General features: G+C 41.9%; 1 protein-coding gene across 1 annotated transcript; it reads left to right on the top strand.

Moving 5' to 3' along the window:
- Positions 1-663: 663 nt before the first annotated feature.
- On the top strand, positions 664-23,820 carry CLDN11 (claudin 11). Its single transcript, XM_070945738.1, has 3 exons — positions 664-941; positions 8,320-8,484; positions 23,012-23,820. Exons 1-3 carry the CDS (start codon positions 716-718, stop codon positions 23,242-23,244), a joined length of 624 nt encoding a protein of 207 aa, XP_070801839.1. The 5' UTR covers positions 664-715; the 3' UTR covers positions 23,245-23,820.
- Positions 23,821-24,326: the final 506 nt, after the last annotated feature.

Here is a 24,326-nt window from a genome sequence, read left to right as displayed (position 1 = left end):
TGGCTTGCCACGACCTTTCCAAATAAGACAAATCAGCCCATCCATGAGCTGTTGTCAGAGATACTCTGGGTGCCTGAAGCTTCTGCCAAGCCAAAAGCATCTGATTCTTCCTTAACATCTCCCCAAATTCACCCAATGCAGAAAAGAGACTGAAAATTCCCACCAATCCTTCTGCTGTACTCCGTCTATTCTAAAAGGTGAAATCTAAGGTCTGTATTTTCTCTACTTGTTTGCTGCATCATTTTTCTCTTTTAGAAAGTGTAAAGGTGTGTTGGTGTGTTATACAACAAGACTCTTCAGAGAATGGACACAGTAACAAGCCAGCCTTTGGTGCTGTCTCTTCTTTTGAAAAAGTTCATTTCCTCTCATTCATGTTTGCCCAAATCTTTCCTTTCTAACTTAGAATCAGGCCTTGTTTAAGCTTGGACCTAAATGTGGATTCTCTTCTCCCATTTGCCTTTCTGTGTTCCCTTTCCCCACTGTGTAATTGCAGGAAGTTTTAAACAAAGGGAAAAGAAGAACAAAACTTGGCACATTTTGAGCCACCTCCCTCTATCTGTATGGGAGCAGACTCCTCCCAGGGGCTGGGCTAACAGATGCCAAGCATCTCCATCCCAGCTGATCTCATTTCAGTGCCTTTCGCTGACCACTTACAGTCAGACCTTCGCCTTGTTGCTTGCCAGTTTTTCCGTGTTCAGCCAAGCTTAGGGGAAGGATGGTTGCCACTTGTCTACATCTTACTGGGTTTGTGGCTAGCTTTGTCGGTTGGATTGGCTTGATTGTGGCCACTTCCACAAATGAGTGGGTTGTGACTTGTGGATACACCATCACCACTTGCCGGAAGATGGATGAGCTGGGGTCCAAGGGACTGTGGGCCGACTGCGTCATGGCAACAGGGCTGTATCACTGCAAGCCACTGGTGGACATCCTCATATTACCAGGTATGGATTATCCAGCAACTGCCAACTCTGACTCCCAACTCAAACCAAACCTCACAGCTTCAATGCTGGTTTATTATATTTTTAGATAGGACTTCTTAGGGGAATTTGGGAATGTTTGGTAAGATTGCTGAAAAATTAGAACAGACGAAAAAGAAGTAATATATGGAGAATTCTAGTTATGTCTGTTTAGAATCCTAATAATAACAGCAACAAATTGAGGTTAATCTTTTATAGAAAGGCTGCATTTGAAATTAATCTTTTATAGAAAGGCTGCATTTGAAATTATATTTGAATAAACAGAGAGAGAGCTAAATTTGTGAAGGAATTTATGAAGTGAGGACACCAATAAAACCCTTAATCCCTGCAAGAGAAAAGAATAACCTCTTCCTATTATTATTATTATTATTATTATTATTATTATTATTATTATTATTATTATTATTTCCACAATAATATGAAGTCACAGCTGCCAGTTCTTTAGCTCGTTTTGGCCTTCATATAGAATACAGACTAATAGAGTTGGAAGGGACCTTGGAGGTCTTCTAGTCCAACCTCTTGATCAAGCAGGAGACTGTATACCATTTCAGACAAATGGTTGTCCAGTCTCTTCTTAAAAACCTCCAGTGATGGAGCACCCACAACTTCCGGAGGCAAGATGTTCCATTGATTAATTGTTCTAACTATGAGGAAATTTCTCCTTAGTTCTAGGTTGCTTTTCTTCTTGATTAGTTTCCATCCATTGCTTTTTGTTCTCCCTTCGGATACTCTGGAGAATAGGTTGACCCCTTCTTCTTTGTAGTAATCCCTTAGATATCGGAAGACTGCTATCCTGTCACCCCAGTCCTACTTTTCATTAGGATAGACATACCCAATTCCTACAATTATGGAATTCTATGCATTGAATTCTTCCCAAGAACCTAGGACATCATAATGTATTGAATGCTCAGATTTTCTAAGTGCCATCCAAGATTTTTTTAGTATGGTATTCAGCATGCCATGTAACCATCATGGGACTGCCATAGCTGCTTTGTGCCATAATCTTTTCCGTTTCGATTTTCAGCTCTTGATACTTTCTGATCTTCTCCAATTCTTTGTCTTCTATTCTATTATTCCTGGTGTTGCCATGTCAATTATTATTATTATGCACATACTCAGATCATAATATCCTAATTTCTGGCAAATGGAAACAGTCAAAAGGGACAAAAATCATAATTTTTAAAAAATTTACTTTCCACCTGACTTCCAGTCACGGTGAGCGGTTGGCATGGGATCATCTTTTTAAGGCCTATCTCTGATTCTGCAGCCAGGCCTTAATTCCTAGGAATTACCACTGAAATTTGTGTGACTCTGGCTATTCCACATCTTGGGGAGGGGGAGGTGTCTCTATTTAACCATCAGCAAAATGGGACTCACAGATGCTTTGGCATTTGTCTTAAAATCGGTTGGGTTTAGGGGCTAGCTGGTAAATCCTGTTTATAATACTGGGCAGGTCTTTCCTAGCCTGGAGTGAAATCTAATATACCATCTGGTCTGTATCATTGAGCTCTTCCTTATTGGTGGGCTAGCTTCAGTGACTTTGTGTGGGAATGGAGACAATGAAAATATTTTCCACATTGTATGGTGTAAAATACAAAGCTACACAAACAGTAACAGCTGAATTTTGTTATTCCAGCATGGGAAGTTTGTGCTATCAGGGAAGATACGTTTTAGAATCACCATGTCAAAAAAAGGTTTTTTTTGTTTTTTGGCGGCTCTCTGTGCTATTCTATCATGACTTCACAAGAGACATTTTCTCCAGGAAGGGTGTATTTTTCTGATAATAAAGAATTAAACCCAGGATTAGCATGATAATTGGCATTATTATTAATAAATAGTGTTTCTATATTTATCAATTAGTCATTATCAATCAATATTAAACATTTGTTTAAGATGTTCCTCCTCTTCTCCAGATTTTAAGATCTGTGTGCGTGCACACATCCTTTACAAAGGATATAAAGATTATGACAATAATCTTTATAATCCAGATATAATGCAAACACACAGATACACATATAACATTTAAGGAAATTGAAAATATTAAATTGAGAGGCCTGATCACATTATGTGCATATGACATAAAACAATGCTTAAAAGATGCAACAAATTAGGACCATGAAATATTTTATGTAGTCACAATCCTATAAGTTTGTTTCCTAAATATGTCTTATATTTTATTTTATAAAATAATATATTTATCACTACTATTATCCCTCAACTGCAGGCCAATGCCTTGATTAATTACTTGAGGCTGGCCAGGAAATTCATGACTAATGGGAGATTTCAGCCCATATGATATCATTTTAAAAAGTTTGGTATATTGGTCAATTTTTATTTTATTGTAACATTATGAACACCAGTTTGATTGGTAAGAGTTTCAGCACCAATGGAAATAGACTTTTACTGTATATGTTGCTTAATGGACTTATGGAACTCCCTGCTACTGGATAGAAATGACCACCAAGGGCTCCAGGGAAGACAAGTTTGTTAATGACCAGTTTATATGTAACCTCCTAATTCAGAGATACATTTGAATATCACCTGATGAAGGTTGATAGATGCTAGAGAGTTTTCTAGAAGTTCCAACTAACAGCTATTAAATAGGATGGAGGAACAGACAGTCAATCCAGAAAAGTTGATGTTATATTTTGCTTTTCTTAAGTCCGTGACTGACTTAACTAACCAGCATGATTAGTCGGCAACTATCCACAAATTCAAGCATAACATGAAAATTGAAGTAGGGAAATGTCCCTTTCAGGAACTACATTACTCCAATACTTAGAAAAGATCTGGCTGAGATATACATCATATTTTCTGCATACTTTGCAGTAACTTCAATAAATGAAGTTTATTTCCATCCAGCTAAAATTATAAAAACCCCAGGGAACATTAGCGTAGAAGTACTGTAAAATTTATTCAATTTTGTCCCTGTGAATATATTTCCAGGCTGAGATGTTTTAAATGCTAAGTTGACGGCTAATCTTTTGCAGCAGATTTCAAGTAATGGATTTTAAGGTTGGAATACAAATACATTGATTAAAATTTAAAGTCCCCAATAAAGTAGAACTTGCAAGCTGGAATTCTGCTCGCTGTTAGCAACATAACATCATGAGCAACCAGTGTAAACTCAAACTATAGGTTAGTGCTCTCTGGAAGACCCTCTTTAGTCCCAGGCTGTTTAACTTACTGCTCAGTTCTCCACCATTTTCATACTTCTTAATTTTCCAGTTTGCTGATACCAGTTTTCTCTAACCTGGAGTTATTCTGATGTGCATGATTGTGAATCTCATTAGCTTCAAACCTCTACGATTAATTATTTATTGCAGCATCCAGTCTGAGTCTGTTTTGTCTTCCGAGCTGAAAGTAACAGTAACAGAGTTGAAAGGGACTTTGGAGGTCATCTAGTCCAACCCCCTGCTCACACAGGAGGCCTGTACTAGGGACTCAAACCGCCGACCTTTCTGATCAACAAGCTCAGTGTCTTAGCCAGTGAGCCACCTAGTCAGGCTTTCGGACCTGTGCTAGAGCCCATCTTCAGGGAACTCCTCTCTAGCCTTCTGTAGAGAAGTTCCCTGAGGATGGGCTCCCAGCACGAGTCAAAACCTCTGGTCCAAGTGACTGACCCAGATTGGATCCTGCAACATTATCCTGGGACATGTATATTCATGATATGTATATTCAAGAGCCGAGGTGGCGCAGTGGTTAGAGTGCAGTACTGCAGCTACTTTAGCTGACTGCTAGTTCAGCAGATCAGCGGATCAAATCTCACCCGCTCAAGGTTGACTCAGCCTTCCATCCTTCCGAGGTGGGTAAAATGAGGACCCAGATTGTTGGGGGCAATATGCTATTTAGTATACTGTCTTTGATGTAAACCGCTCAGAGTCCTTGGAGAGTGGGCGGCATAGAAATACGAATAATAAATAATAAATAAATAAATGATTATTTATTGTTATTTTTCATTCAGGAACTCAAAGAGGTCCATGCATATTCTTTTCCTCCCCTAGATCACATTCTTACATCAACCTAGTGGGGTAGGCTAGAGGAAGAGACTGAGACTGGCCCCAAGTCTTCCAATTGTTCTATGGGAAAATCCAAATTTGACCTTAGATCTCCATATTCTAGCTCCAGAACACTTCTCTTGTATTTTAGATACAGATTAACAGAGTTGGAAGGGACCTTGTAGGTCATCTAGTCCAACCCCCACCCAAGCAGGAGACTGACCCTACACCATTTCTGACAAATGACAGTCCAATCTCTTCTTGAAAGCCTCCAGTGATGAAGCTCCCACAACTTCCAAAGGCTTCCTCTGTTCCATTGGTTGATGGTTCTCACTGTCAGAAAATTTCTCCTTATTTCCAGGTTGAATCTCTCCTTGGTCAGTTTCCATCCATTGTTCCTTGTCTGGCCTTCATGTGCCTTGGAAAATAGCTTGACCCCGTCCTCTTTGTGGTATTATTTTGTTTAAACCTGATGTCACTAGGATGTTGCAGTCATCAAACTCTCTCATCCCATTCCTAATACTGGAGATGATTTCCTGTTATTTTCTGTAATTGTAATTCTTCCTACCGTTCAGCAGGCAGGCAAACTCTGCTCAGATTCTGCAAGTGACAGGAACATGGTACAGGTAGTCCTTGACTTACAACCATCTGTTTAGTGACTGTTCAAAGTGACAAAACACTGAAAAAAGTGACTTATGTCTGGTTTTCACACTTTTTCATGCAGTGATTCACTTAACAACGGGGGCGAAAAGGTCATAAAATGGGGAGCAACTCAGTTAACAACTGTTTTGCTTAGCCATGGAAATTTTGGGCTCAACTGAGATCGTAAGTCAAGGACCACCTGTAGTTAGAAGAAGTCAAAAACACCCCCCCCCCTACAATTTATTATTCTTCGAAATCGATTTGTGAGCTCAAAGGAATCTTAAGCATTCTTGCCTCACTTTTGGCTACATTATTTAGTCTTGGAGATTATTATTTTGAGCTGATTAATTTCATTCTGCTTGTCAGCCTCATTCCAAGAAATAAAGTTTCCATCTCTTGCTTTTAGAAGGTCCCTGGGATGCATAGAGGCTTCCGTACAGAGCATCGTACATATATCTGACTTTGGTGGCTGGGGTGGACATTCCTGTTGGGTTTTTAGTTCAACCCCAAATCCTAAAACTCGACAATTGGGAAGAAAATGATAAAAAATAGCTGCTGTCACTTTCTGGAAAGTTTGAAATAAAGTAAACAAGCCTGTACGTTTGCCAACACCACAGCAGTAGGAAAAAACTCCCCCCACCAGTTCAAAATTGTGGACCCTGCTTCCTCTTGTGATGTCATCTGTGCAGCCTTTGGAAGAGAAGGACTGGCCTTTCCTTTCTGGAAAAAGATTTTCCAGCCCTGCTTTAGAGATCCCGCTGACAGGAAGTGCAGATGGACATTCTTTTCTTTTTTTTTAACAGTTTATTTATACATTTTCATTTTACATACATAAGCGCTTAGTGAATAGTGTATTGTGTGGATCAGTGGTGGGTTTCAAATTTTTTTTACTACAGTTCTGTGGGCCTGGCTTGGTGGGCGTGGCATGGCATGGCATGGCTTGGTGGGCATGGCAGGAGAAGGATACTATAAAATCTCCATTCCCTCCTCACTCCAGGGGAAGGATACTGTAAAATCTCCATTCCCTCCCCACTCCAGGGGAAGGATACTGTAAAATATCTGTTCCCTCCCCACTCCAGGGGAAGGATACTGTAAAATCTCCATTCCCTCCCCACTCCAGGGGAAGGATACTGTAAAATATCTGTTCCCTCCCCACTCCAGGGGAAGGATACTGTAAAATCTCCATTCCCTCCCCACTCCAGGGGAAGGATACTGTAAAATCTCCACTCCCTCCCCACTCCAGGGGAAGGATACTGTAAAATATCTGTTCCCTCCCCACTCCAGGGGAAGGATACTGTAAAATATCTGTTCCCTCCCCACTCCAGGGGAAGGATACTGTAAAATATCTGTTCCCTCCCCACTCCAGGGGAAGGATACTGTAAAATATCCATTCCCTCCTGATAAGCTGGGATTTGGGAGGCAGATGGGGATGTGGCCAGTCAGAATTTCCACTACCGTTTCTCCAGAACTGGTCAGAACCTGCTGAAACCCACCTCTGGTCCAGATCATTTTGCTTATATACAGTGGTGACATTCAGCCGGTTCATACCGGTTCAGGTAAACCGGTAGTGGAGATCGTCCACCCGCCTGCCTGGGCATCCTATTTAGCCACGCTTTTGAGGCTGGGTGCATGCGTGGAAGGTGCACATGCAAGCAAAGCGCATGCGTGGAAGGCCGGGTGCATGCACAGAAGGCGCAAGCACGCACAAGTTCGTGCGGGTGCGCACGTGGTGAACTGGTGGTAAGAATATGTGAAACCCACTGCTGCTTATATAATAGTACTTTTCCCACTCCTAATTCCTACCTCTATTATCCAACCATTTGTAAAACAAATCCCAGAGTATGTTCGAAAATACTCTGTATCTTCTTTTTCTTTTATCTTTAATATCAATCTGTCCATTTCTGCACAATCTAATTTTTTAAAAAATGACATCTTCTTCTGTAGGTGTTTCCTCATTTTTTCAGTATTGTGCAAATACAATTCTTGCTGCTGTCAATACGTAATAATATATATAGTATTAGTAGGTGTGGCCTACTGATGAAAGCAAACGAGCTAGAAATGGATCTATTTAGGTCTCCCCCCTAGTAGTTAGAGCTTGCTAGCTGTTAGAAAGGAAAAAAGCCCAGAACCGAGTAGATGTGATTCTACCGAGCTGGAGCTACAAAAAAACCTTGGCTACGTAGGGAAAACCTATATATATATATATATATATATATATATATATATATATATATATATATATATATATATATATATGGAGGGAGACTAGTATAGATCTATTTCAAGCTCTTATCAGCTAGCCATACCCTTACTCGGATTTGGGCTGCCTGCATATTAGGCAGTTGTATTAACCTCTGAGCCACAAGTTCTCCTCCCTTCATCAGCTTGAGCCAGGGAAGAGATTAAGTGTTTTTCTATCGAGGTTGCTTTTGCACATGTCCACCACATATGATAATATGTGCCCGGTTTCTGCTTACATTTCCAACATCTGACGGACAAGTTCTTAAACATCTTTGCTAATCTTGCCAATGGTAACAATGCCACCTATAGCAGATGGACATTCTCAGTCATGCAAATCGATTGGTCCCTCTGGGAAAGGAGCTTGTTTAGTTGCCATTCTGTAGGACAGCCCTGTTATTTAAAGCAGAAACGCGCCATTGAACATTGTAGGTTCGCAAATACTGAAGTCTTTCTTCCCACAGGGTACGTCCAGGCATGTCGGGCCCTGATGATTGCTGCCACAGTTTTGGGACTCCCAGCTGTTTTCCTCCTGGTGACTGTTTTGCCTTGCATTCGGATGGGCCATGAACCTGGAGTGGCCAAGTATCGGCGTTCTCAACTGGGAGGAATCCTTTTAATCCTCTTGGGTAAGGTTCCCCATGTCTCAATTCACTTCCTCAGGTGCTAATCAAACTCTAACCTAGCACGTTTTCCAGTGAGAGATCCACAAAGCTGTACTGGACCCCAGAATCATAGTTATCATCACACTAACCTAGGACAGAGCCAGCTTCTCAGTGAAGGCTGCATTCAAACCAGGGGTGAAATGCTCCCAGTTTGGACTGGATTACTTGATCCAGTAGCGATGGCGGGCGGTTCGGAGAACCGGTAGCAAAAATCCCTGTGCCCCTGCCCCCCCCATGCCCAGCTGAGTAGCACGATCATCAGAGGCTTTTTTTTTACTTTTAAAAGCATTTTTTCTACAAAGGCCGAAGAGGTTGCAGAAAAAAATGCTTTTAAAAGCCTCTGACGATCCCAGCTGAGTTGCCTGATTGTCAGAGGCTTTTAAAAGCATTTTTTCTGTAACCTCTTTGGCCAAAGAGGTTGTAGAAAAAATGCTTTTAAAAGTAAAAAAAAAAAAAAAAGTTGGCCATACCCACCCAGTCACATTACCCCCCCACCCCCACCAAGCCACGCCCAAAGAACCGGTAGTAACAAATTTTACATTTCACCACTGATTCAAACATGTTAAGTGTTTTTTTTTTTTTTATCAGAGCAACCTGGTTTACCCAATTATGGGACAGACTGCTCCGGTTTTGCCTTTCAGCCCCAATCCAGGAGCCTTCATAGGCAGTCGCTTTCGCAACAAACTATTTTTGTGTTGAATTTATGTTTTACTGACGAAGAAATAAAGGGAGACCAGTATAGATCTATTTCAAGCTATTTATCTCATCAGCTAGCCATACCCTTTTGGGGATTTGGTAAAACATAAATGTAACATTCAAACATGTTAAATTAACATGTAGTACAGTGGACTAAAGCACTGTTATTAACAACGGCTAAAGCACTGTTATTAACAACTGCTGCTTGCAATTACTGCAAGTTCAAATCTCACCAGGCTCAAGGTTGACTCAGCCTTCCATCCTTTCAAAGGTAGGTGAAATGAGTGCCCAGATCGTGGGGGCAATAAGCTGACTTTGTATAAATATACAAAAGTATGAAGGCTATTGCTTAACGCATTGTAAGCTGCCCTGAGTCTCTGGAGAAGGGCGGCGTATAAATTAAAGCAAAAAAAAAACCAAAAAAACCAAAAACAAAAAAACCCAACAACCTATTGTGAACATCTATATCTATACAATATATTGAATCATATGTTATCCCAATGGGTCTAATCTGCCTAACTCACTCTAAACCTCAACAAATCTAATCAATGTTAATACGAATGGAGCTTAAGAAGTTGTGTAAATGTATCTGCTAAGTCCTTCCCTGAGCTGGTTAGACAAAGAGAACAGAATAACAAAGTTGGAAGGAACCTTGGAGGTCTTCTAATCCAACTTCCTGCTCAGGCAGGAAACCCTATACCAGTGATGGCTAACCTCTTTGCTGTTTCATGCCAAAAGTGGGGGGAGCGTAAGGGAGGTCGCGCATGTGTGTGCCCACACCCATATTCAAGGCTCCCCGCCGTGCCCCACCCCCCTGCGCATGCACGCGCGACCGCCCTGCGCTCACCCAGCTTTTGCCACGCGACAGCAAAAAGGTTACCGGTGGGTCCGATATGCCTGTTTTTCACCCTCCCCAGGCTCCAGAGGCTTTTTTGGAGCCTGGGGAGGGTGAAAACAGCCTCCCCCATGCTCCCGAGGCCCTCTGGCGGCTGGAAACAGCCAGTTTTCTGACTTCTGGTGGGCCCGGAAGACCTGAAAATCAGCTGGCCGGCACACACTGGAACTGAGCTAGGGCAACGCTTACATGCCCACAGATATGGCTCCACGTGCCACCTGTGGCACACGTGCCATAAGTTCGCTATCACGGCCCTATACCATTTCAGACAAAATGGTTAAGCGTGATGCAAGAGTCAATCCATTTTATGCTGCATGATTTTTTGGAATACAGGTAGACCTTGATTTACAGTAGCAACAGCAACAGCACTTAAACTTATATACCATTTCATAGTGCTTTACTGCTGTCTCTAAAAGGTTTACAGAATCAGCATATTGCCCTCAACAATCTGGGTCCTCTTTTTACCAACCTCAGAAGGATGGAAGGCTGAGTCAACCTTGAGCCGGTCAGAATCAAACTGCTGGCAGATGGCAAAATTAGCCTGCAATACTGCATTCTAACCACTGCTGCCACGCAGCATTCGTTTAATGATCATTTAAAGTTACAATGACGCTGAAAATAGTGACCACTTATGACCATTTTTCAGACCTACAACTGTTGCAGCATCCCATGGTCTGGAAGCTCCAAGCTCCCCATGGAGCATCACATGATCAAAATTCAGACACTTGGCAACTGGCTCATATTTATGACAGCTGCAGGCTTATAAATATGACAAGCAAAGTCAGTGGGGAAGCCAGATTCACTTAACAACCATGTTACTAATTTCCTCACTGCAGTGATTCACTTAACAACTGTTAAGAAAGGTTGCAAAATGGGGCAAAACTTACTTGACAACTCTTTCACTTAGCAACAGAAATGTTGGGCTCAGTTCTGGTTGTAAATTGAGGACTAACTATACTGGAAAAATGACCAAAGTTGACAGAACAGTTGAGGATCACCACGACGGGGAAGCTTGTAGCGGGGTTGGCTAATTCACACCATTGCCAAATTGAAAGCAGCTACCAAATTGAGAGGGGTTGTCATTTTTTAGGGACCCAAAGATGTCAACTGCATTTTGTTAGCAGCAAATTCTGAAGACGATTGTCCCTATATGTCCTCCTCCCCCTACGACTGAGCTGCTCTGCTTATGATGGTCTGGAGCAATTCTCATAGAATGTATTTTCTTCTGATCAGTATGGAAGACCCAGTCAGTATCACCCTGACAACAATGGCCAATACAATCATCGTTACCACCTGTGTATTTTTGTGCCTTGCCATCTCACAACAAGAGGCCTTGGTGTCTTTCTTCACCAGTTTGTTTAGCTGAGGAGGAGGAGGAGGAGGATGGGATGGCCAAGAGGAGAGTAGCCTCTTTGTGCTGCCTTGCCCTGAAGTGGACTCTCTCCTTCTGGCAGCCAGCACTGACATCATGCTTTATTATAATGGGTGCCCAGTTTCCACCATATTGGAGAAGACGTGTCCAGCTGCAGTAGAGACTTCCAGGTTCTCTGCAATTTGCAAGATGTAGCCCCAGATCCAACTGTTTCAATAGGTTAAAACAACCAAAGATCTAGAGAGATGGACAGCAAGGATGAGGAAGTTATAGACTTTCAGATGTAGCCAAAATTGCAACTCCCACAGTTCCTAACCATTGGTTACACTGATTGGGACTACTAGAAATTGTAGTTGAGCAGCTTATCTTGGATAGCTACACAGAACTGAAGCCAGATAATCCCTGAGTGCTACTAATCAGCTTTCTAGACTACCCTGGAAAGTTTAACAAGCATCCTAGAAAAAAGGGCATTTCTGTATAGTATTATTCCGATGAAATTACACAGATGAGGAGATGCAGACACGAGCTGAGCTTGCTTCAAAGGAACTTTTGACTCTGGAGGGCCGCACCTTTCTTAGCTCTCATCTAGTGCATTAGCTATTTGGTCAGGCATTTGGGAAGGAGCTGCAGACTCAGCATATCTGGAGGAAGCCACCTTAGAGAAGATTGCTTTAGAGGCCATCCATGCAGGGGCAGGTTTCAAAACCCGTCGCTACCGGTTTGCTCATGGGTGCACGTGTGCTGTCGTGCTCGCACAACACTTTTGCGCATGCGCAGAAGCATCCGGGTGGGTGGGCGGAGCATCCTGCCATCATCGCTACTGGTTTGCCCGATCCGGGGCGAACTGATAGCAACCTACCACTGCATCCACAACTCCTCTTACTTGTAATTCCTATCTCCTTATATCTGAATGTGAGATTCTGCTCCGCTTCTTATAGATCTGGTGGCTGCAGAGTTATAGGACTTTTCTTCTTTTTCCTCCTTCTCCTTCTCCTTCTCCTTCTCCTCCTTCTCCTTCTCCTTCTCCTTCTCCTTCTCCTTCTCCTTCTCCTTCTCCTTCTCCTCCACCTCCACCTCTACCCTCACTTCACCTCCACTACTACTTTGTCTGTCAAAGTTCAATATTAATTCCTCTGATCTCTATCAAGATCAATAGGAATTGAAACCCAATACATTTGGACAGCATGGAACATGTCCGTATAGTTTTCTGGGCAACAACACCCAACAACTGTTAAGCGCTTGCAGGCAAAAAGTGTACTCAGAACGTCCAATTGATTTAATGTCAGATGCTCACCAAAAAATCAAAAGCCAAGGGCCTTTTCAAACTCTTGCCAAGCATTATGAAATGCCTCCTGTGACCTAATCGGTTCAGTAAATTCAACATTAAATTTAGCACTTTGGCCTAATACACACATCACGCTAAGCTATTGTAATAGTTTCCAGTTGGCTTAGCATGATATATAATTCTAATCATTATGATTACTATATGCAAAGTAGACCATTATGGCTTGTTCAATTAAAAAAAAATAATTATTTAATTCAATTTTTTAAAAAAGGACATCCAGACTTAATACCATGTATGAATGCAAAAATCAAATGAGATTGGAATTGAGTTGCAATTTTAAAAATTTGTCTAGCATACCTTTGAATGCACAATTGTCTTTAGTAAAGAAACTATGTTTGAAAATGGAAAGATCCTTAATAATGGAGGAATGGTGACTTTGGCAGCTTATCCACAACTGTTCACAACAGTGTTTTGAGGCTGGCAGAAATGAGAAGGGTAACAATTTGGCTTCAAACCTAAAACCATTCTTTAGTTATGTTGCTCATAGATTATGTGACATGGTCCTTTTGATTAATTTCAGAATTTTTCACAAACATTTTTTTTTTTTAAAAAATGACTTGTCTTTTCTAGATTTGCCTTTTATTTGCTAATGCTTAAATAAACTATCTTCCCTTGGAATCAGCTAACATAAAAGTTGCCCTTCGAAGTTACATAGCAACACAAATACGTATTGTCCAGTGTATAGACTCTGGATGGGGTGTGGGATAGAAAATTATTTGTCCATGAAGAGAGTAAGAGAAGCCCTAAGGCACCAGAATGGGAAAATTTAAAAAAAGGGAGAATGAGTGTTCATTGGCTGGTATTTCCCATGCTCTGTTATTGGCCTGTACAAGCTGCACAATGATTGGCTGCAGATGTTCTCAACAAGCTTCAAACTAAGAGCCATAATAATTGTGCCATGCTGCTGACTGGCAGATAAGAGAGAGCGGAGGAATTGTAGCTTGGTTTAAAACAATCTGCTAGTGGGAAGGATATTTATTTATTTATTAGATTTTTATCCTGACTTTATCACTTTATAAGTAAGTCAAGACAGTGAACATACATCATACTCCTTCCTCCTATTTTCCCCACAACAGCAATCCTGTGAGGTATGCTGGGCTGAGAGAGGATAACAGGTGCAAAGTTACCCAGCCTGTTGCTTTTGTTTCCTAAGGCAGGACTAGAACTCACAGTCTCCTAATTTCTAGGCCTTAACATTACATCAAATTGGCTCTCAACATCCTCAATATCTCCTGTTTGCATTTTTCCACTATTCTGAAGCCTCCATGGCAATGGTGAAATCCAAATTTTTTTAGTACCGGTTCTGTGGACGTGGCTTGGTGGACGTGGTGTGGCTTGGTGGGTGTGGCAGGGGAAGGATACTGCAAAATCTCCACCCCACTCTAGGGGAAGGATACTGCAAAATCATCATTCCCACCCCACTCCAGGGGAAAGGTACTGCAAAATCCCCATTCGGTGGTCTTCCAGGTACGCTTCAAGGTGTTGGTGACCACCTTTAAAGCGCTCCATGGCTTAGGGCCGGGGTATCTACGAGACCGCCTTCTGCCGCCAATAGCCTCCCACCGGCCAGTTCGCTCGCACAGAGAGGGCCTCCTCAGGGTGCCGTCGGCCAGACAATGTCGGCTGGCGACCCCCAGGGGGAGAGCCTTCTCTGTGGCGGCACCTGCCCTCTGAAACGACCTACCCCCAGAGATACGCACAATACCAGACCTCCAGACTTTTCATCGGGCCCTGAAAACACATCTATTTCATCTAGCCGGGCTGGCTTGATCCCATCCTTTCAGTTTTAATTTGTAATTGGTTTTAACTGGGTTGTTTTAAATTGAGGGCCAAAATTATTTAATGTCTTTTAAACTGCTTTTAAATTTTATACGTTATGTTTTATCTTGGCTGTTCACCGCCCTGAGTCCTGTTGGAGAAGGGCGGTATATAAATTAAATTAAATAAATAAATAAATAAAATAAATAAATTCCCTCCCCACTCCTGGGGGAAGGATATTGCAAAATCTCCATTCCCATCCCACTCTGGGGCCAGCTAGAAGTGGTATTTGCCGGTTCTCCGAACTACTCAAAATTTCCGCTCCTGGTTCTCCAGAACTTGTCAGAACCTGTTGGATTTCACCCCTGCTCCACGGGTGCTCTCTTTCCCCATTTTGGGGGGAAAGCCCATGGGAAGTTCCCTTATGGTATCTTTTTAAAAATATTTTAATCGGAATATGGGAAGCCAGACTGCTGAAGAATTTATTGTTCAGTGGGAGCTTGGACATTCGCATCTGTCTCTTGGCTACTTGCAATAAAATCAGTTCAGGAATATATTCTGACCATGAGAACTTCACCAAAATGTTTTGTTTCTTTAAAAGAAATGTCAAAATGACATCTTCTTTTTCATCAAATGGAGTAAGAAATGGATTGAAATGGATTAAGATGGCAAGTCTTTGAGTTAGCATCAAATATAATAAAATGGTACAAGAACAGTGGTACGTTTACAATAAAACAATGCTCAGGGAGAGGCAAAGTTAGTCATCTCTTCCTCAATACGAGCATCCATAAATCAGAGGAGTGATCCTGAAAACAACAGAATGGACTGAGTGGTTTCTCCCAGTCTTGCTTCTCCAGGTAGATGAATTTTGGGCTCCCTTTGATTGCAATCTTTAATCAAAGCTTTAGGAAACTTTCATCTTGGCACCTGTTTATTCCCTGGAGATTTCCGTATTATAATTTTCTAAGTTCTAGTTCAAAACGTTTAGCTCAACTCTTGCTACCAGTCCCAGGCCATCCGTTCTGCCAACATAGAGTCTCTCTGGCACTTCTCTTCCTAAGTAGGCATTGTTCTCTAACTTCCAGTTCAAGACATTTAGCTCAACTCTTACTACCAATCTACAGCAAAAGGCACAGACTGAAGGGAAAGGGGCCTCTCCTGATGCACTTTGCAATCTCTTTGTAAGAGCACCAAACTCATGTCCCAAAAACAGCCTGGCTGACTGGCCACATGCAGAGCAGTGAGACATCTTTTAACAGATTAACAGAGTTAGAAGCAGTGGTGGGTTTCAAAATTTTTTACTACCGGTTCTGTGGGTGTAGCTTTGTGGGCGTGGCAGAGGAAAGATATTGCAAAATCCTCATTTCCTCCTGATCAGCTGGGACTTGAGAGGCAGAGAATAGATGGGGGCGGGGCCAGTCAGAATTTTTGCTACCAGTTCTCTGAACTACTCAAAATTTCCGCTACCGGTTCTCCAGAACTGGTCAGAACCTGCTGAAACTCAGTTCTGGTTGGAAGGACCTTGCAGGTCATCTAGTCCAACCCCCCCAAGCAGGAGACCCTGCACCATTTCTGACAGATGGCAGTCCAATCTCTTCTTGAAAGCTTCCAGTGATGAAGCTCCCACAATTTCTGAAGGCAAGCTTATTCCATTGGTTGATTGCTCTCTCTGTCAGAAAATTTCTCCTTATTTCCAGGTTGAATTTCTCCTTGGTCAGTTTCCATCCATTATTCCTTGTCTGGCCTTCAGGTGCTTTGGAAAATAACTTGGCCCCCATCCTCTCTGTGGCAGCCCCTCAAATATTGGAACACTGCTATCATGTCTCCCCTGGTCCTTCTCTTCACTAGACTAGCCATGCCCAGTTCCTGCAACCGTTCATTGTATGTTTTAGCCCCCAGTCCCCTAATTATCTTGATTGCTCTTTTCTGCACATGGGATGAAGCAGGACAGATCTCCTGGGGAAACTCACCTGAACGACATCCTGCACTCCTGTACTGCATTGAGGCTATTTTGGGAACATAGGTTTAATGCACTTCCACAGAAGAGCATTAGACCTGTATTAAAACAAACAGATCCATTGAGCTGGATACATTTTCAGAAATAACCTGCAAGAAAGTTCAGTAGCAGCAGGGCAACCAGGAATGTGGCTAAAATTTCTGTCCCAGACGCACATTTCTAGCTACCAAGCCTATCTGACATTAAAGGTAGTGATTGGTTATTGTTTTTGGTGCCACAGTAATACAGGTAGCCCTTGGCTGACAACCGTTCATTTAATGATTGTTCAAAGTTACAACGGCACTGAAAAAAGTGACCTATGACCGTTTTTCACAGTTACGACCTTTGCAGCATCTCCACGATCATGTGATCAAAATTCGGATGCTTGGCAATTGGTTCGTATTTATGACCATTGCAGTGTCCCAAGGTCATGTGATCCCTTTTCGCGACCTTCTGAGAAGCAAAGTCAATGGGGAAGCCAGATTCATTTAACAACCAGGTGACTAATTTATCAATTGCAGTGATTTGCTTAATGACTGTGGCAAGAAAGGTGGTAAAATGGGGCAAAAATCACTTAAGAATTGTCTCACTTAACAGCAGAAATGTTGGGCTCAATTATGGCCGTATGTTGAGGACCAGCTGTACTGGGCAGGAGGGACAACGCACCAAGTTGCTACACTTTGGGGTTGGGGGGGTTGGACTAGATGACCTACAAGGTCCCTTCCAACTCTGTTAATCTGTAATCTGCAACAATCAATGGAACAAAAGTTGCCTTTGGAAGTTGTGGGAGCTTCATCGCTGGAAGCTTTCAAGAAGAGACTGGACTGCCATCTGTCAGAAATGGCGTAGAGTCTCCTGCTTGGCTGGGGGGTTGGACTAGATGACCTACAAACTCCCTTCCAACTCTGTTATTCTGTATTTCTGTATTTTATTATACTACCTTTAAAAAATGTGAGGGGAGCCCTAGAGACCAGTCTTGTCATTGTGGCAAAATAGGGATTGTTTATTGGGGCAGCCCAGTGTATATCAAGTGACCCTGAAGCATGAGATAAGTTGCATATAAATATAAATAAAATAAATCATTCTTTTCTGGCAACTCAAAGTCTGTAAGAAGGCAAATTAGCCCAGTTGTAAGGAAGAGCCCTTTGTTGGCAGTTAATTAGTTAATGCATTCTTCTGGAAGCAAATCTTTGAAGCCAGAAGAGTGAGAGTTGAGCCATTCATATGAATTCATTTGAAAGAACAATCATACTCTGGTTCCATCCAGCTTCTCTGGGCTGGTATTTCCTAGCTGTGCTTGTCTGCTCAAAATGTATTGGCCAGATAGCGCCAGAAACATCTGGATGTGCGTGATATGGGGTCATCTGGGGTAAAATGGCAGCATGACCAGATGATCAAGGCTGTCTCCTTTTTTATGCGCACGTGATGCCTGCGAGACATGTTAAAAAGGCAGAGAGTTAGCTGCCAATCGTTCTTGTCATTTTGATGCTTTTGACTCTCTGCTGATGTCCTGGTCTGTCTGTCAATCAAGGCTTACCTCATGTGCTGGTGGGACTCTTTCAGGGGTGAAATCCAGCAGGTTCTGACAGGTTCTGGAGAACCAGTAGCGGAAATTTTGAGTAGTTTGGAGAACCGGCAAATACCACCCCTGGCTGGCCCCACAGTGGGGAAGGAATGGGGATTTTGCAGTATCCTTCCCCTGGAGTGGACTGGGGATGGAGATTTTGCAGTATCCTTCCCCTGCCATGCCCACCAAGCCACGCCCACAGAACTGGTAATAAAAAAATTTGGATTTCATCACTGGACTCTTTCCAAAAAACATTAAGAGACCCACCCAACAAAGGAATGCACTTATATTTATACAGCTCAGAAAGGCAGGAGAAATTAATGCAAAGGTAACACATGATGTAAGCATCATAGTCATAGGTAAAGGATCTCAAGTTACTATAGATAATGGAACTCAGGAACACCTTCCTATGCCTGTTTTCCTTCAGAAATCAAAAACAAGGAATAAAGCAATAAAGTAATAAGACAGCAGAAAGAAAAAGTCTATACATGCAGAGGAAGGGGCAGTTTGAGAATGTGCAACTCAATAGGACTGATCTAATAAAGTAAAAACTTTGGCCTTGTATCTCTAAATGGCAATTTGATTTAATTGATTCCACCTATCTAAGTACGGCTTTAGATACAGTGAGAATTGCTAGGTTAAGAGTTGGTTTCCACAAGCTTTTATTTAAGTTTTAAGCTACTGTTAACCCTAGTTTTGAAAACTACTCTTTAAAAAATAATCTACGAGTATTGTGCTATTCCCTTCTACTGTTCGTCTAAGAAAAAAACCACTTCTCAGTGCTTTTTCCTTTTATATACTGGATGAAGAGGGTTATCTTTATTTGGATACAGTCCAGCAGTATCTATAGCCATGATGGTGAACCTATGGCACACGTGCCACAGGTGGCATGCAGCCCTCTCTCTATGGGCACATGAGCCGTCCCCCCAGTTCAGCTCCTGCCGGGCAATTGATCATTGGGTCTCCACCGTGCATGCGTGGGGGGATGGGGCACGTGCGTGGGGGCTGCAGGTGCATGCGTGGCGAGTGGGGGGCGTTTGTGTGGGGCGGGGCGCATGAGGGAGCCACGTGTGCGTTGCATTTTGGGGGTTCAGGTGCCCGCACACACATTCACCCGTGCCTGCACTTTGGGCACTCAGTCCGGAAAAGGTAAGCCATCACTGATCTATAGGGTGTGTGTGTGTGTATGTGTATGTGTATGTGTATGTGTATGTGTATGTGTATGTGTATGTGTATGTGTATGTGTAAGTGTAAGTGTATGTATATGTCTGTGACCAATGGCAATTATAGCTCTGTGAAACTTGTTTTTCAGAATTCCTGTGATCTTGTCCATATCTACAAAAAATGCAGGGCCTCAATTGTGTTGTCACAGCCACAAGTTTGACTTTTTGACACCTTCCTCCCCTGGATATTTCATGAGCATCTGCAGGTGTCCTCTGCTTTTCTCAAAAGGATAGTTTGACCCTTCCCTGAACAGATGCCGCCGGTTCAGCCTTTGCTAAAATCTTTGCAAATGGATGTAGTTAGAACCACAAATCTCAGTTGTAAGTCTGAAATGTTAGCAGGACGAGAAAGAAACACCCTTGGCTGGTGGAAGGGAGGGGGAAAGGCAATGCAAGTTTGCAAAGTGAAACAAGGACAAAGCAAGGACAGAGGGGAAGATGCCGACTGGAACAGTTCGAGATGGAGAATGAAGAAAGAGATACACAGAGATAAAAAGAGGAGAGTGTATGGCCTCATTGTAAAACTGCTGTAGGAGTTGTAGGAAAGTAGATTCATTCATGTTAGGAATTAGGAGGAATCAGGAGATCCTCAGGAGGTCTCACTGTCTACCAGGATATTAGATGCCTAGTGAAGCAGTTTCTTCCCACTTGTCTTAGAGGTCTTCAAACAGTGACTTGAAGCCAATAGAATAGAATATTTGTAGCTCAGGGTTGCACTGAGCAGCCCTTGGTGCTCCCTGAGCTTGGTTGTTTTCTTGCAGATGTTTCATTAACCAATGAGATGACATCTTCAGTGCCAAGTTGGGTATTGAAATGTCTGCAAGAAAACGGCCAAGCTCACAGAGCACCAAGGACTCCAGACCTCTCTGGAACACGTTAGTGGATCCTATACCAAGCAAGGGGCTGGATTAGATGATACCTGAAATCCCGTATTGTTTTATGATGATACGATTTTCTGGCAGGGACATTTCTTGGTTCCAGACACTGTTTTAAAATGTTTGCCCCAGGATTTGACAAAGAGAGTTGAAAATGCAGAGATTTCAATTTCTGGGATCAAGTCCTAATCTTCCCACTTCTGCTCCTCTCTGAAGCTACCTAAATCACTCTGGAATTAATGGAATCCCCAAACAAACACACCCTCCCCATAACATTTCATAGGCTGCTCAAAACCCCTTTTTGTGACAGGGTTGCTCAACACAGTTACAATGTCCATCAGGGACTTGGGTTAGACGTTTGATACCCTGGTTCTAGATAGAAACAACTTGAACTCCACACAGTCATCTGTCCTACTCTTTTCTCTTTTTAACAGCTGCAGTTTTGCTTGTTGCATCCTTGTCCTAGAGCAGTGATGGCTAACCTTTTCGCCATTGCGTGCCAAAAGCAGGAGGAGCGTGGGGGGGGTTCATGCCCACACGTGCCCACACCCATAATTCAGTGTGCCCTGCCCCCCCACGCATGCGCGTGTGACACCCCTGCGCTCCCCCTGCTTTTGGCATGCAATGGCACGGTGGGCCCAGTAGGCCCGTTTTTTTGCCTTCCCCAGGCTCTAGATGCTTTCTTGGAGCTTGGGAAGGGCAAAAACGGCCTTCCCCATCCCCCTGGAGGCTGGAAATGGCCCGTTTGCCAACTTGCAGTGGGACTGGAAGGCCCATTTTTCGCCCTCCCCAGGCTCCAGAGCCTTTCTAGGAGCCTGGGGAGGGCGAAAACAGCCTTCCGCACCCCCCCCCCAGAGGATGGAAATAGCCTGATAGAGCTGAGCTAGGGCAACGCTGATCCCTGTTTTCTATTTTTTATTTATTTTCCTATATTTGCCTTCCTCTTGTAACTTTTAATGCTTTTAATGCTGCCTTATTATTTTTTGCTGTGTGGTCTCTGGGACACCGTAGGTTCTACTAGCGTTCTGTTATTCTTGGGTTCTCAAAGAATTTAAATGATTGAATCCAGTGTGACTCTCCTCTGCAGGCAATAAAATAATTGGCCAGTTCAGTAGTTCTTAAATGTCAAGTTTTTGTTTTTTTTCTTGTAAGTCAAAATTTTGATAGTTCCATAGTGTTGAATTCTTATGGCATAAATGTAAAATAGAATACTTTGGCTCTTTAAAAATCCCTGAACACAGTGGTGTGGGGGCCAAAAAGATCAGGACCCACTGTGTGATCAATGCTACACTTCTGTTTTAAGGGCATGCAATGTGTCACACTCACATTAAAAGAACCCTGTGAGGTTTTGTGTATCTCATTTCAATGCTCCCCTCTCAGGAGTGCTTTCTAATGCCTTGCTGAAATCTGATCTCCAATTTCCACCTTCCTCCCCCAAAAAGGTTTCTATTATTTTGTCTTATTCTCAGGATGATTGAAAATTTCTTTTGAATTTCTCTTAGTGGAACATTTAAACTGACTTGTCTCTTAGAAGGAGGAAAAGATCCTACAGCAATCCTGTATCCTGAAGCTTTTTTGGATGCCCACATTTTCATCTATCTCTATCTCTATCTCTCTATTTCTCTATCTCTCTATCTATCTAAAATTACCATGGAAAATTTATTCTTAATGATTTCTATTGGGATTTAATGGACACATGGAAAGCCAAAGAAACTTTATACAGTTGAAGATTGTAGAATAAAAGACAGATTGTACAATGAAATATTTCCTTCAAAGTAATCACTGATTTTGATGAGCACGCTTAGAATTTTTATTTTATTTCAATATCTAGTTAATTACTCAGGGATCTGGTTCTTGCAAAGCCAAATTATGGAGGGGGGAACTTATTATCGCCTTTTTATAAAATTTTTATTTTCCATTTTTCCAATTTACATAACAATAAGCATTTTTTAACAGCACTATGTCATGTGTCTCTTACAGTTATCTACATTTATTTCTATACATTTTTGTTTCTCTGTTCTAACCACTTATACCACTTATCCCAAACCTCGTAAAATTCTGTTTCTTCTTTGCCTTTTATTTCTAATGTGAGCTTGTACATCTCGCACATTCTAATATCTTATGAATAATCCTCTCATTGGCTGGTATTATCACCTTTTCTTATACCAAAAACACACACAAGAATGAAAAGCATAATGAAAACAGTAGCAGAGAGATGGAAAAAATAACTTACGATAGAATCCTCAATAAAAATAGAAAGGAGTCTATTTCAGGTTCACCAAAGGGAAATATTTCTTCACACAATATATAATGCATTAATTCAGTTTACTACTTCAGACCACTAGGCTTTGGTGTAGTTGAAGAGTGAAGATCGAAGAGTTAGCAATCCCATATTCCGCTTAGCCATGTTTTTGGCTATTTTCAAAAAAGCATCACTCTAAGGTGTCCTAAGTTTCTTTTTGCACCTTGGACCAATGAGTGAAAGACAACTGTTAAGCGCTTGAGCAATTAAGAAATAGTACTTAGTGTATCTGCTTTTTATAGAGAATTCATTCAGAAAAATCAATCAAAGGGCTTACACGACAACACATTCTAATAAATACATGGATATGACTGGGCAATATTCTGGCCTTTAATTTTATCTTAAATATAGGTGCACATTTCAGATGCTTGTTAAATCTAGGATTTGTAAATTGCTGTGGAATTCTAGACTCTGTGATGGGCTACAGTGATTATTTCCCCCCCACCCCAAATGTTTCCCCAGCTCTGTGTGCCATTGTGGCTACCATTTGGTTCCCTGTGAGTGCTCACCGTGAAACCATGATTATGAGCTTTGGATATTCCCTCTACACCGGCTGGATTGGATCGGCTCTTTGCCTCTTCGGTGGATGCATCATTGTTTGTTGTTCAGGAGATGCTCAAACATTTGGAGAGAACCGCTTCTACTATGCTTCTGGATCGAGCTCTCCCACCCACGCGAAGAGTGCCCACGTATAAGAGCTCCTGAAACTTCCCAAGCCTTGGAGAAACTTTTTTTTTTTGGCACAAGTGGAAGGGTTTACATTCAATTTTTGGTCCTCCATCTACTTCCACCTTCCATCTTCTAAGCTGCATCGGTTGTAGAAGATAGAAAGAAACAACCTGGTGTTTGTAATGCGTAAACACCCCATTTCTCCGGAATAGAAATAGCAAAATAAAGATCAAGCTAGGTGCAGACACAGTCTTTTGGTCAGGGCTTTTTCATTCATAATTCTGTCAAAATATTAAGCCTCTTTTTCTTTTTCCCTCCCTCCCTCCCTCCTACTAGGAACAGGATTAACAAATATGTATCTGAATTGCCTGAAACTGATTCTGCAGAATGAGTTACCCCTTCCTTTTATCTCACTCAAGGCCATCTTATCTGGCAGTGCTTACCAAGATACGTGAAAGACTCCCCAGTGTTACAACAATGTTTTCTTTCCCCAAAGATTAAGGGATATGTCTTTGTTTTCTCAGTCTGAAAACAGAACAAGCACTATAAGGAAGATGACCATTTCAGTAACAGTGGTGTTTTTTGTTTTTTTTTTGTCTACATACATCAGTATGAAGGAAATTAAAGAGACCCATATCTAATTGCAAGATAAATAACAAAAGAAAAATTGTATATATCACCTTATATGTACTGTATATGCAATGGGACCGATCCTGCGTGTATTTTCTTCAGTCTCCTTTCTGCCAACTTGTATTTTTTTTTTACTTTTGTTTCGCTTAATTTGTATTCTGACACAAACGATTGAACTATTATCTAAATTTTTGTACTGTAATCAGATGCCAGTTCAAGTCATGTCCTATGAATACTGATGATAACGATGTCTTCTGTTCTGAAGTGAAATACTGTACAATATACTGAAATAAATGTTGAAATTAACGAGTTTATATTCCTCTCATTTTGGCCTGTTGATATCTTCCCTTTCAAACTGTTCTAACCCAGTCATCCCAGCAATTCAGAATGTTGTGTGCAATTTTTGGTGCGGTTGGGGCTTCTAACATAAATGGCATTTAGGCGGGTCAAAAAAAAAATCAAGATGGCAGATGTAACT

Source organism: Pituophis catenifer, unplaced genomic scaffold (assembly GCF_029215685.1).
Source record: "Pituophis catenifer annectens isolate HBS135680 unplaced genomic scaffold, rPitCat1.0.hap2 SCAF_6, whole genome shotgun sequence".
Classification (NCBI taxonomy): domain Eukaryota; kingdom Metazoa; phylum Chordata; class Lepidosauria; order Squamata; family Colubridae; genus Pituophis; species Pituophis catenifer.
This window is presented reverse-complemented; position numbering and strand designations above follow the sequence as displayed.

Bases quoted from the DNA above. Each gene is read 5' to 3' on its own strand.
- CLDN11 (XM_070945738.1), top strand. From the start codon at position 716: ATGGTTGCCACTTGTCTACATCTTACTGGGTTTGTGGCTAGCTTTGTC. The intron at 942-8,319 runs GTATGGATTATC...TTCTTCCCACAG, and splicing joins GGACATCCTCATATTACCAG to GGTACGTCCAGGCATGTCGG. The intron at 8,485-23,011 runs GTAAGGTTCCCC...ATGTTTCCCCAG, and splicing joins AATCCTTTTAATCCTCTTGG to CTCTGTGTGCCATTGTGGCT.